The following is a 12,182-nucleotide window of genomic DNA, read 5'->3' on the forward strand; positions in this document are numbered from 1 at the left end:
GTGTTAATTTTTATTCCAATTATAAATAGGCAGAAGGAATGAAGAAAGGTAGTTAAGATTATTGAAATTAAGTCAAATTGACAAACTTGGGAGCAGTCTTTCCCCAGGATATTATTATTCGGGGTGACCACTGCTGGGACTAGTTACTGGAACCCTCTCTAGTCCTCCTGGAGCATCTGAGAGAGGGCCCATGTAGCAGTGGATCTGCGTTTGTCATAGACCACGTCCTTTATGAGGAAAAAATCGGAAAATCAACATTTCAAATATTGTTCATCACATTTTTGCTTATATCTGAACGCCTACATACATCTCTGAATTGTTTGAAACACTTTAAAAACATTTTCTGTGGGAAGTTGTGGCTATGGACGTCACACATTTCTATAGTATATCTCCAACATCAAAGAAAACTACGCCAAATGCCTGAATAATCCTGACTACGACGTCTCACTGTATTCTTTTGCAAGCTTCATTAAAACTGGATTTTAAACAGGAAACAACCCAATTATCTACTCAGAGTAAAAAAAAAAAACTTTACTTGTTCTGTTAATGGGGGATTTGTGTACTTCTTGTTTAATGGCTTTTGATGACATGAATATTTATCTACAAATATGCAGTAGCTGTTATTTTAAGGACTTTGGCACTACATTTGATATAATGGATGTAGGTGTATTCTATACTTTACTGTAAACAACTGCTGAATGCTAATTGTCTCAAACTTCCACATTGTTTAAAAGTACCCCACTGGCTTTAAGTCATTGTCTTCATATCTACTCACTCATTTCTTCCCAAAGATATCCAAAAAGAATGCACAACTGTGTACTCCATTCTTATAAATGTATTAAACAAGCATCCAAGTTAGGGGACTAGAAGGTCTACGTACAGCCAACAGAGTGGAGAGTCAGTGACCACTTTCAACTCTGTATGTTATAAATACAATTCTGCTAATTTTTTCCAACTTCTGAGTGTGTGTATATGCTTAAGAATTAACTTATTTTCCATCCTCTGAGCCAGAAAAAAAATTTTTTTAAGAAGTGGATACAGGAATGGAACCTGGAAAAAAAAAAATCCAGCATCGCCCCCGCCCAAACAAGCAAACAAAAAAAACTTTAGAAAGTTCTTACAAAACAAAAATCGCACCTTCTGCTGGTGTAGCAAATACTCAAGCCATGAAGTGAGGGTCTCCTTCCCTGGTCCAGGATGGAAAAATCCTCTCTCTCAAAGTTCTTAAAAAGAAAGTACTTTGGAGTCTTCTAATGCTGAACAAGAATTTTCTCCTTAACAACTGGAAATCAAGAATGTTTGAATTCACTTAACATGTAGAGGAAAGAAAGTACAAAGAGGAAGGCCACACAGCCCTGTGGTTTCTGTTTATCTGTTTTCTCTCACACGCTGTTGTTTCTGATTCAGCGGAGACGGGGGATCCTGTGTCAGAGCTGTGGGTCGCAGAGAGGCAGCGAGGCTCGGTCTGCAAACAAGACGCTGCAAGGCTGAGTGAGAGACAGAGGGTGTGCGAGCAGCGAGTACATGTTACATCAGACACAGTACCTGATTTTTCACTGCACAGCTTGTCAGCTAGATAGTGTGCCTCCTGGGCGATAAGTGAGAATATTTCATCTTCATACTCTTCTATTATAGTTTCACACTGCAGAAACATAATAACAACATATGTGGATAGACGCACACTGGCGGGGCACTTTGTTAGGAAGGACTTTGCAACAATTTATTAGCTACACATAGGAAATCATGTAACCAAGGTGGTCCATTTTTACTAGCCCTTTTGGTTTAATACATCATTGCATTGGATTAACCCTCTTCCCAGAATGTTAATTGCATCATTTTCCTGGGGCTTAAGTACATGATGACTTGTGTTGGAAGATGTGGGAGGCTGAGGAAGGAACATCATTCTTTGCATGTTTCACTTCCTTAAATTGGAATGGAAGCCATAGGAAGAAACGGGCCTCCCATTTAAGGCGCTGAAAAGTCTAACGGTTTTTAAATTACAAAAAAAAAAAAAATTAAAAGACCACAGTTCCTTGAAATGGTTAAACCAGTTTCCTTCAGATTTAACATAAAAATCCATTTTGTGGCTTGAAAGTGTGAAAACAATTAAGCCTTCTCAGCAATCAAAACAAACTCATCCTCAGTTTCTCTGTGGAGAGCACACCTGACAGTTACTTCGGGAAGTGTCTTTTCATACTATTTAGAGATCCATCCAAAATTTCACTTCACTAAAAAAGAGGAAAACAAAACAAAACAAAACAAAACAAAACACCCTGACCTTTCAGAGAAGAGGGTGCTCAAATATGCCCCCGCATTAGACAATCTTAAATTCTAACTGAAGTATGTTTCTTTGTTAAAGAACTACCAGGTTATACTTTTAGGAGCTGTGAAGTTACCCAACGGTATTCACTAGAGACTTGTAAATCATTTTCTGAGTTCATTAAGCAAGACTCTAAAAATTTTTAATGGCATTTTAAAAGATTTAAATTTCACAGGTTTTGCCCATTTAAAATCTGTGAAATACAAACACACTTATTCATTGCCATTCTTATTCTGTGGTACTTTTAACCCTGATAATTGCCTTTACTTTCTAATTAAAATAAAATCTTTAAAAATCGGCTAAAGCCCTTATTTCAAGGATTCAGCAGGCCTGATATTCTGGCCAATGTGTGAACTTAATAATACATTTTTTAAAACAGGAATGCCCATCACTTTGTCTGATTCAACAGCATTGACTAAAGTGAAATATATTGCAATGTACTTTGCCAAGCATATTCTAGCAAGCCAGAGACTACCATTCATGAGAAATCAACATTATACTGGAAGGAAATTTGACATCAAGCCCACTATCATACCTAAGCCTTTGTTTAACTTAGCTTGGGCTAGAATACTAGAATTAACTCAGGATTCAATTCTCCCTCCTCTGTGAAGCCTTAGAAAAAAAGAGATGGTTGCATCACTCTCCCTCTAGCATTTGGCTGTAAATATTTGAAAGCGACATTCGTTTTAATTTGGCTTTTAACCTGGAAACCACAGCCCCTGATTCCTTACGTGGAAACCTGTGAGAGAACCTTCCTCGCACCAGCACGGAGACCACTCCGGAGTCCCTACACAAATGTTTTAAGCAAAGCATTGTGCAAAACTGTGTCTTCAAGTCCCCAGGATTTGTGAACAGCACCTTCCATGAAGTATCACTGAAACGTGTCCATTGATCACCACAAATTGCCACAACCCCTTAGGGTCTCAAAAGTCAAGTTACTAAATGTATGGTGAGCACTTAAGCAGCAAGATAACAAAGTCAGCAGGTGACATTTTAATGTGCATTGTGATGTTCCATATCTTGAAACTCAACTACAACAAGAGTAGTAAACAACAAAAAAGAGTTCCAAAAACACGTTTCTGGATCATACGATTCATCTGCAAGGAAGAGAGCTTACCGCAAATTTCAAAGGTCTGTAAGCATCAGAATAAAAATATAATTTTTTAAATTCTTGGTATATTCTGTCTCCTTTCCTAGGAGCAAATCTCTTGAAAGTTCTCTCCTTCGTCACAGGGTCTTCCTCAAGCTTGTAGTCGTTCATTCGCTCACAGACTTTCTCCAAAAGGTCCGTTAGGAACGCCTCCGACTGGGCTAGGGGGATCTAAGAAGAAAGACAGGGCGAGGAAACTTGTCTTAATGTTAATGTTACTTCAAAGACCTTCCGGCGAGTCCACATGGAAACGCCACACTCTCCATGAATGCAAACGTGTGCCACTTCCCCAGCACAGACACAGTAGACGGTACCGTAGACTGTTATTACAATGTAACAACAACCTGCTTTACATCATTACGGGGTTAGCGTAAATTCTAGCTTTTTAAAAGTGCATATATTGCAAAGTGGACAGAAAAAAATACATTCAAACTAGAAACTATACCTCTACATAGAATCATGTTTAGAAGTCACTGAGCATGTAGCAAAAAGCATGACGCATAGAAAATGGCAGTTATTATCCATCTACTTGTCAGACAGAGAGGAGAGAGAGAGGAGGGGGAGAGACACAGAGAGAGGGAGAGAAGGAGGGAGAGACAGAGAGAGGGAGGGAGAGAGAGGGAGAGAGAGCGCGCGCTCAGCTGGCTGCAGACCCCCTTAGTCGGGGAGAAGTTGAGGAGGCCCAAAGTCTGGCCCACCCCGGGGCTGCCCTTGGCTGCGCATCCCCCGCGCTGCAGCCGCGCGATGGCCCGGGCTGGGGTGGACGCGGGGCTGGGAGAGGAAGGGGCTCACGGACGGGCGCCCCATCTCCCAGGCGGGCTCCTGGGCTGCTTTCTTTGGGAACAGCTGGTGCACGTCCCCGCTCGCCCCTCTCCCTCCGGAATTCGGCGAGGATTCAGCTGGACCCTTTGGCCACCACCTCCGCCCCGGGCGCGGGTCAAAGAGCACCCCTCGCCCTTGGTAACGGAGACAAAACGTTCGGGGCCGTCTAGACAGGTCAAGGTGCAGGATGCGGCGTCCCCGCGGCTCCTTCCGGAAGGGGGCGTGGAGCCGCCAAGGGCGCCGGACCGCGCCGCAGCCCGCGGCCTTTGCGGGCTTTTTCCCTCTCCACCCTCTGCTGATCAAAGTAGGAAGTTTGCATGACAACCGCAGTGAAAGGGGCTGAATCACAAATGAACTCGATTTCTGCAGTGTTGATCTATCCAGCCTCCATTGTCCCCTTTCAGGCGCAGTATGAACCCTTCCGGTGCCAGCGACCGCGCTACATTCACAGGCGCGCTCGGGGCGCACAAAGGGTCTCCGCGCTTCACCGCCATCTGGCCACAAATCTCATCAGCGGCGCGGCGGCGTCCCCTTGAAAGCGCGGGCGGAGGGTGCGCCTGTGTTCTTTAGACCCAGGTTCCATTACAAACCGCCCCGCCTCGCCACCGGCGCCCCCCGTTTCAATAAGGAAGCCAGTTTGTCAAAACATTCTAAAAGAAACTTGGGAAGAGGACGCGCCAGAGAAATACAGCCGCCGATTAACTATCAGCTGCGCCTCCCCTGTGCACAGGTAACATCCCTCCTCCTCCCCCACGACTCCACTGGAGCTTGATTTTGAGCTGCTCTCAAGGCCCAGACACTCGAATCGGAAGTCAAATAGCTTATGGACTATTTAATAGAATATACCACCACATGTATCTAATCACTCAAATGCCACGTTTTTAAAACTCACGAATGTTTTAATCTCTAAAAATGTCTGCCCTCAAAAACTGCAGCCTAAGCGGCTCAAAGTGCACATTTCAAACACAAGTTGCGTTCTACTTACGCTTTAATTATGCCGTTCATTAATTTTCATTGATTAAGTTGTAAAACATGCACACAACACGTAGATTAACAAACAAAACTGAAAATCTGTTTTATTAATTTACAGAAACAAATAATTAAACACATGCTAATCATTGGAAAAACTATAAAATGCAGAGGCAGATTTAAAATGTAATTTAATCCAGACAGATCACTAGCGGAAAGATTATGGAGGTTTTCGTTTTCTGTGATGCATGTATTTTAAGTATTATTTCCTTAGCTGATACATATACAATATATTCATAGTAGCTTCTGGATGTCAACAGAGTAGCATTTTACCTGAAAGTGAAGAGTAGACTCTTTCATTAAAAAATATCTAACTGTAATCAAGAAATTCATTCTCTCTCTTCTTCCCTTCCTCCCTCCCCCCCGTCTGGTTTCCCATCTGAAAAGTAAACATACTTGATGCTTGGGGGGATGGGGACAGAGCCAGGAGGCACTATGGTCTGATCGCCGGGGCTTTCAGAAACTTAGGCCTTTCTTCCATTGGAACACCAAACTCCATCCTAATACACCACCTAATTCATGTTGAGTAGGGGCCACGCTGAAAACTAATTTTTCAATTCACAGAATATTGTGAGCTATTTGCAAAAATTGCTGAGCATATAAGTTTTGAGCAAAATTGTGATGCTTGTGTGGAAGGCCTTCCACAACTCACTTCTGCGGGCCATTTGATTCACTTCCTAGGCTGCACCTTTTGGAAACAGTTCCCCATGTTACAACTTTCCACCTCCCAGTGGATTGTTTTTATTTTGAAAGTGTAATTTGACATGTTTGAATATACTACCGTTTTGCCTATTTTAACACAAATATGTTATGGCAAGGTGCAAACGTGTGAATTTCTATAATTTTGTCAGTCTATGAAGGTTGACTGGCTTTTTGATGTGATTCGCTAGCCCTTTAAAGTAAACATCCTTTAAAAGTAGAAAATGTTTGCTGGCAGCTAGCTCGGAGACACTACCTTATGATGTTCGTTAAAAAAAGGAAAGGGAAAACAGCCAGCGTGACACGAGTGGAGCTCATTTTTGCAGAAGGTTAAGAAACATTTTGATCCTAAAATGCCAAAGCATCAATTTTTTTGAGAAAATATTTAAGAAAAAGATGCTATGCATTACAGCTCTTTATACATTTATTCAAATGTACATGATTAGAGTTTAAAATGATTCTAAGCAGTTGAACTACGATGAGTACATTTAAAGACTGTTCACAGAATAACTGGGCTTCCCCCTCCCCACTTCAAAGTGTTTTGATTATAAGAGGCCAATAAGTATTGGGACAAGTGGAATAAAACGAAGTCTTTCTATACTGTGAAGATTTTGAATAGTACTTGTCAATAAAGCACCTCCTATTGTAATCTTAGGGAGCCTTGCCTCTGCCCTCCAAGGACTGTCTCAGAGATACTAACCTCATTAAAATATGAATGAGAAGGCCTGTGTATCCAGAGAAAATCCACGCACTGGCACAGTTTTCTTATCTGCCATTGCTTTTACATATGGACTTGTCTGGTACAAGTTATAAGTAGAAAAATGATCCATGATAATTTCATTGCTATCTTAGAGTACCCCAAGCACTCGAAGTAAATCCTAACTTTTCCTAAATTTTAAACCCACCTATAACTCTTAATCATACTTCCTAAATGTAGTGCCTATTTCTCCCCCTTTACGTTTCTTCTGACCTTGTGCTTGTTACGTGAGCAATGGAATGGGGGTGGGGGGATACCCACATCCCTACTTTAGAATGGAAAAAAGTACTTGAAAGTTCTGACTTTGACTTCTCTAGAAAACCGGAGCTAGGGAGTTTATTACAGACCGCTATGATAACGCTTTAATAACGGCCAATTACAGCATGCCTCCATGTTTGTTCATTACTGTGTCTCTGTTAATCTTGTAGTAAATTTCTTGCTTGATAGCTGTCACAATCAGCAGGAATACAATTATGTTACAGTGGAAACTGTCGTTGTAGTATATCTGTCTCTGCCATTACAGTCTGACAACCTCCAATAAATTTCACTCATCTTTATCGTTATTTTGGAGTGTCCTTCAGATATGAAACCAGTACTTAACCTGCTTAGTGACTGATAATTAATTTCACATTGTAGCAAAGATTTTCTTTCTGGAGGTTTAGTTAATGTAAAATTTTAATTGCATTGTAGCAATATTGCATCTAGTTTAATCACTAACTTTTCATCCATAAAAATTGAAATCACTGCTGATATTAGTTAAAAGTCAATATTTAGAAGTGAAAATTCAAAGCTCCTTTGCTCTAGGCTACAACAGGGGAAGCATGAATTCAGAAACTCTTGTAAGCTGATGAGATATATAATTAGCTTTTATGTTAATTGACTGCTATGAGTTTGTTGTATGACACTTCTTCATATAATATGCAAATAGCATTGACTGTTTAGTTTTATTAGACAATATAATTAGAAATCTAAAGGCACTCATTTCGATGAGGAATAATAAAGGCTGATACATTTCCAGTGTTCTGCATATCAGAAAAAAATGAATTGCATCTGGACGTAATAAGAGAGGTTTTAGCTAGACATTATTTAGGGAGCCAAAACCACATATAACAGAATTAAAAGGAGTGCTTCCAACCACTGTAAATTCCGTATTTAAACAGGTGAATTTGTGGTGTCCATAAGACTTTGGGGGGAAAACACAAATGTTTCAGTACAATTTGCCACAAATAATAGTACACTTAATGAAAATAATACCTAAATGTTGCCTGCAATAATTAGAGTGAAATAAGTCATTCTTACTTAAAATAGTTTGCAAGTAAGTGTTCCTGTTCTTGTTACTCACAGACACTTACCAATAACATACACGCTTAGGTTTTTCAAAAAAAAAGAGTAATAAAATAAGAACAATGTGATTTTGGGGGGATGTTTTTCCAGAATTCATTTTTTTTTTTTTTAATTTCTGGAGCTTATTTTCAACTTAACAGTGACCAAACAGAAAAAAAAAAAGAAAAGGCATAATACATCAACATTCATGATCTTTCCAAATGGGAATCATCTAACAATTTGATTCTTTATGAAGTTAAAAAACACACTTTGCTTTTATTATTAAATGCAAAATTGGTACTAGCATTCGCTTTCCTATTTTAAAATGCATTCTGCCAGTTTAAAAAATAAACCCTTTAATTTTTGAACATTTTAGGGAGAATGAAAAGAAATACAATCTGTCACACAAAAAATACCATAAGCTTAACCTCTGTTAAAAAATCTTCTAAGCAAGGACTTTGGGCGCCCAATTCACACTGCACCTCTCGGCTGTGTCCTCCGGTGGGCACCGCTCAGAGGGTTCCTACTGGTTTCAAAAAACTCCTAAGAGGAGAAAGTGAGAGTACCTAAAAGGGCAGAGGTAACAATATTGCAGCATAAATGGAGCATGATGCGAATTTGTTCATTCGTTCAACAAATATTTACTGAACTCCGTCTAATGTCAGACAAATACACTTCTGTAATTCCGACGTTTAAAAAGAGGACCCTTCCGTGATTCTGCATAAAAATTAAAATAAAATTTTTGAAAAAGAACATGTGCCCAGTGGAAGTCCAATAAACATGAATTAATGATAATATAACCCTTTGTCATCAATTGAGCCAAACACTGAAATTCAATATCTGTTTCCTTATTTTACAGTTTTCCGCCCAACAAAGAGCTGCATGTTTCACCGTCTTGTTACTGAGAACATAATGGTTGATGAGTGATGATCTGTTTGGAACCACCTCTGCAAAACATTTCCCCAACCTAGAAAAGGGGAAAAGTCCTATTTTTGGAATCTGTTGGGGCATTTCCCAACTTGGCCTTCTGAATACTTGCAGGCATATGGCAAGACTTCCTTATAAAATGTTAGACATCTGGCCGGGCGCGGTGGCTTACACATGTAATCCCAGCACTTTGGAAGGCCGAGATGGGTGCATCACCTGAGGTTGGGAGTTCGAGACCAGCCTGACCAACATGGAGAGACACCATCTCTATTAAAAATACAAAATTAGCAAGGTGTGGTGGCACATACCTGTAATCCCAGCTACTCGGGAAGCTAAGGTGGGAGAATCGCTTGAACCTGCGAGGTGGAGGTTGTGTTGAGCTGAGATTGCGCCATTGCACTCCAGCCTGGGCAACAAGAGCAAAACTCTATCTCAAAAAATAAAATAAAATAATAAAATGTTAGATATCTAAGAGGAAAAAGGACAAATGAACTGGATGATGAGTCAGGAAATTCTGCATGCTTCATCTCACAGATGTGAAAGCACACACATACTGCACACACGCACACACCACGCCATGCATACAGGCACACAGATGTGTACACACACATGGATTATGCAGAAGGGGCCAGCTGGCTTCTGGCAAGCAAACTAGAAAACATTGTATGGCTTCCGGGGAGGCAGAGACCGCTGCAAGCAGAGGAGCTTCAAGGTTTCCTGACCCTCTGCTCTTCCTGACCTGCGGTCTCTGCACAGGGCCACACCTCAGGGGAGTCCCTGCTCATCTGGTCTCCACACCCTCATCCTGGTCTCAAGCCCCACCCCCCAGGAACTCTTTCACATCCCAAGAACAGGCCTTGGTGATTCGAACAAGAGGCTGTTCCACCTCCCAGACCACCAGGCCATGTCTGAAGCCACACCTGGAGAGCTGCTGCAGGGCACTGGGCTTCCCCCATGGGAGATGCCTCACCCACTGAAACAGATATAGTTCACCTCCCCCACCTGAGGGACCTGGGGACTGCAGGGTGTCTGTGCATCCCAGATGCCCGAAGTGAGTCCCTGATGTCCAATCACAAACTGAGAGGGTGGAGGGAGAGACCAGGCTGCCTGAGGAGTCGACTAGAGGAAACGAGGGGATTCGGGGATTTCTGGGAGGTGTGTCTCTCGGCAGGTTTGTGCTGCTGACTAGGAACGCTGGGGAAAGGGAGAAGTCGTCTGGAACTGGGATGAAGTGAGGCCTTTCTGTAGCGGGGAGGGCAGAGCCTTTTTTCAATGAGCATTTATTTTCTGGTTCCCAGGGGCTAGAAAGACAGCTCTTTCTTTAAAAACATCTGTTAATGGAAAAAAGTAATACATCAATTTGATTTCTTTAAAGCAAAAACAAAAAGAACAGAAGGGTAGAGTAAAAACGAAGGCTCATCCCTCCCCCAGACCCCTCAGGCCCCCAGCTCTCCTCCCCCGAGAAACATTCCAGGTGTGTGTCCACATGTGTGAGCAAATGAACATCCACGCGTGTCTGTGTCCCTCCTCCTCTTTGACACAGATTAAAGCACGACATGCTCCCCGTTCAGCTGCTGCTGTGTCTTTGTCCTTTGATAGACCTCAGGGCTAAGAGGACTCAGTCCGTGTCCAGGATTTGAAGGGACAAATGAACTGGATGATGATTCCTTCCCTGACCACTGACCATTCCCTGAAACAAGCGACTCAAAAGTCAAATCCACCCCCATAGGAGACAAGAGTTAAAGAACGCCGTCCACCCGGAAGGCAGTTTCAGGTGGGGTGCTCCCAAGAGTTCTGAACGATGGCAGAATATGGCTAGAACATTTGTGAAAAATCAGTTATGTTGTTTCACTAACAGTGTTCGAGAAGTTTTTGGATAAAATTTACCTTAATCTATGCCAAAACAACAGTCTCAGTGAGAGAGGATGAGAGTTTTTAACCCCACTTCCCAAGTGCAGACCCCAGGGTTTCAGGGTTGGCCAGTGAGGAGTGGGCTGGCACAGGATGACAGCCAGAGCAGAACCGCGGGGACCTCAATAGAAACTCTCAGATGAGGAGGCTGAAGTATGATGAGGAACACGGTGTCCCCAAGGAGTCACAGGCTAAGCTGGACGGAAACCCACACAGAAGACTCCGACCCCAGCCTGGGGCACACCCAGTGCCTCTAGAATGCTCGGTCACCCAGTAGGAGCAACGCTTACCTCAGCTGACTGGGAAGCTGGGGATGGCCCAGCAGGAGTCTACTTCTTGGGGTCACAATGACTCAGACACAGTGTGCCATATCCAGGAATGTTCTGGGCCCAGGGTGACACTCAGGCCATTCCCTTGGTCTTGCCTGGCCACCTTCTGTTCCCTCCTGGTGCCTCCTCGCCCTCCTAGATCCTCAGCAGCCCTCCTGGAAGCCCTTAGGTTGAGCTGAGCTGTCATGGACATTGCCTCTGCTGGGCCAGCAGATGGGCTGAAACTGCTGTGACTGGCGTCTCCACCACCCTGGCCTTTAGCTGAAACATGGCTGCTGGTCCTTGGGGCATTCTATTTCCTAATCAACTTCTGCAGCAGCTGCTGCACGTGCCGTGCCTTCCACAAACGACCAAGTAGGGCCATAGCTGTGGGCTGAATCATGTCGCCAAAATCCATATGTTGAAGCCCTAAATCCCGGGACCTCAGAAGGGGACTGTATCTGGAGATAGGGACTTTGAAGATGGGATTAAGAGCAGATGAGGTCACTGGGATGGTCAATGAGACTGTATCTGGAGATAGGATCTTTGAAGAGGGGATTAAGATCAGATCAGGTCTTTGGGGTGGTCCCTTTTCAAATCTGACCAGTGTCCTTGTAGGAAGAGGACATTAGGAAACCAACATGCACAGACGGACAGCCATGTGAGGACGGAGAGGGAAGACGCCATCTACAAGCCAAGGAGAGGCCTCAGGAGAAACCAGGCCTGAGACACCTTGATCCTCCTAGGTGTCCAGCCTCTGGAGCCGTGCAAGAATGAATTTTCATTGTTAGGGGCTCCTGTGTGGGGGACTTGTTACGCAGCCGCGGCTGTATCCACAGTCACAGAGCATGACATCCTCCTGCCTCAGACTCTGCTAGCTGCAGCCCACGCCCATGGATCTGAGCATTCACCAAGAACGGGTGACTCCACCTCCAG

The 12,182-nt window shown here is 43.0% G+C and overlaps 1 protein-coding gene across 3 annotated transcripts in view; it reads right to left on the reverse strand.

Moving 5' to 3' along the window:
- CNPY1 (canopy FGF signaling regulator 1) overlaps positions 1 to 12,182 on the reverse strand; it is a 122,035-nt gene that overhangs the window by 43,574 nt on the left and 66,279 nt on the right. For all 3 annotated transcript variants that reach the window (XM_011973080.1, XM_011973079.1, XM_011973078.1), the window contains 2 exons: positions 3,438 to 3,641; positions 1,546 to 1,642 (listed from right to left, as the gene is read on the reverse strand). In XM_011973080.1, the coding sequence (XP_011828470.1) occupies positions 1,546 to 1,642; positions 3,438 to 3,641 (301 nt within the window). The remainder of the gene's footprint in view (positions 1 to 1,545; positions 1,643 to 3,437; positions 3,642 to 12,182) is intronic.

Source organism: Mandrillus leucophaeus, unplaced genomic scaffold, assembly GCF_000951045.1.
Source record: "Mandrillus leucophaeus isolate KB7577 unplaced genomic scaffold, Mleu.le_1.0 Scaffold134, whole genome shotgun sequence".
NCBI lineage: Eukaryota > Metazoa > Chordata > Mammalia > Primates > Cercopithecidae > Mandrillus > Mandrillus leucophaeus.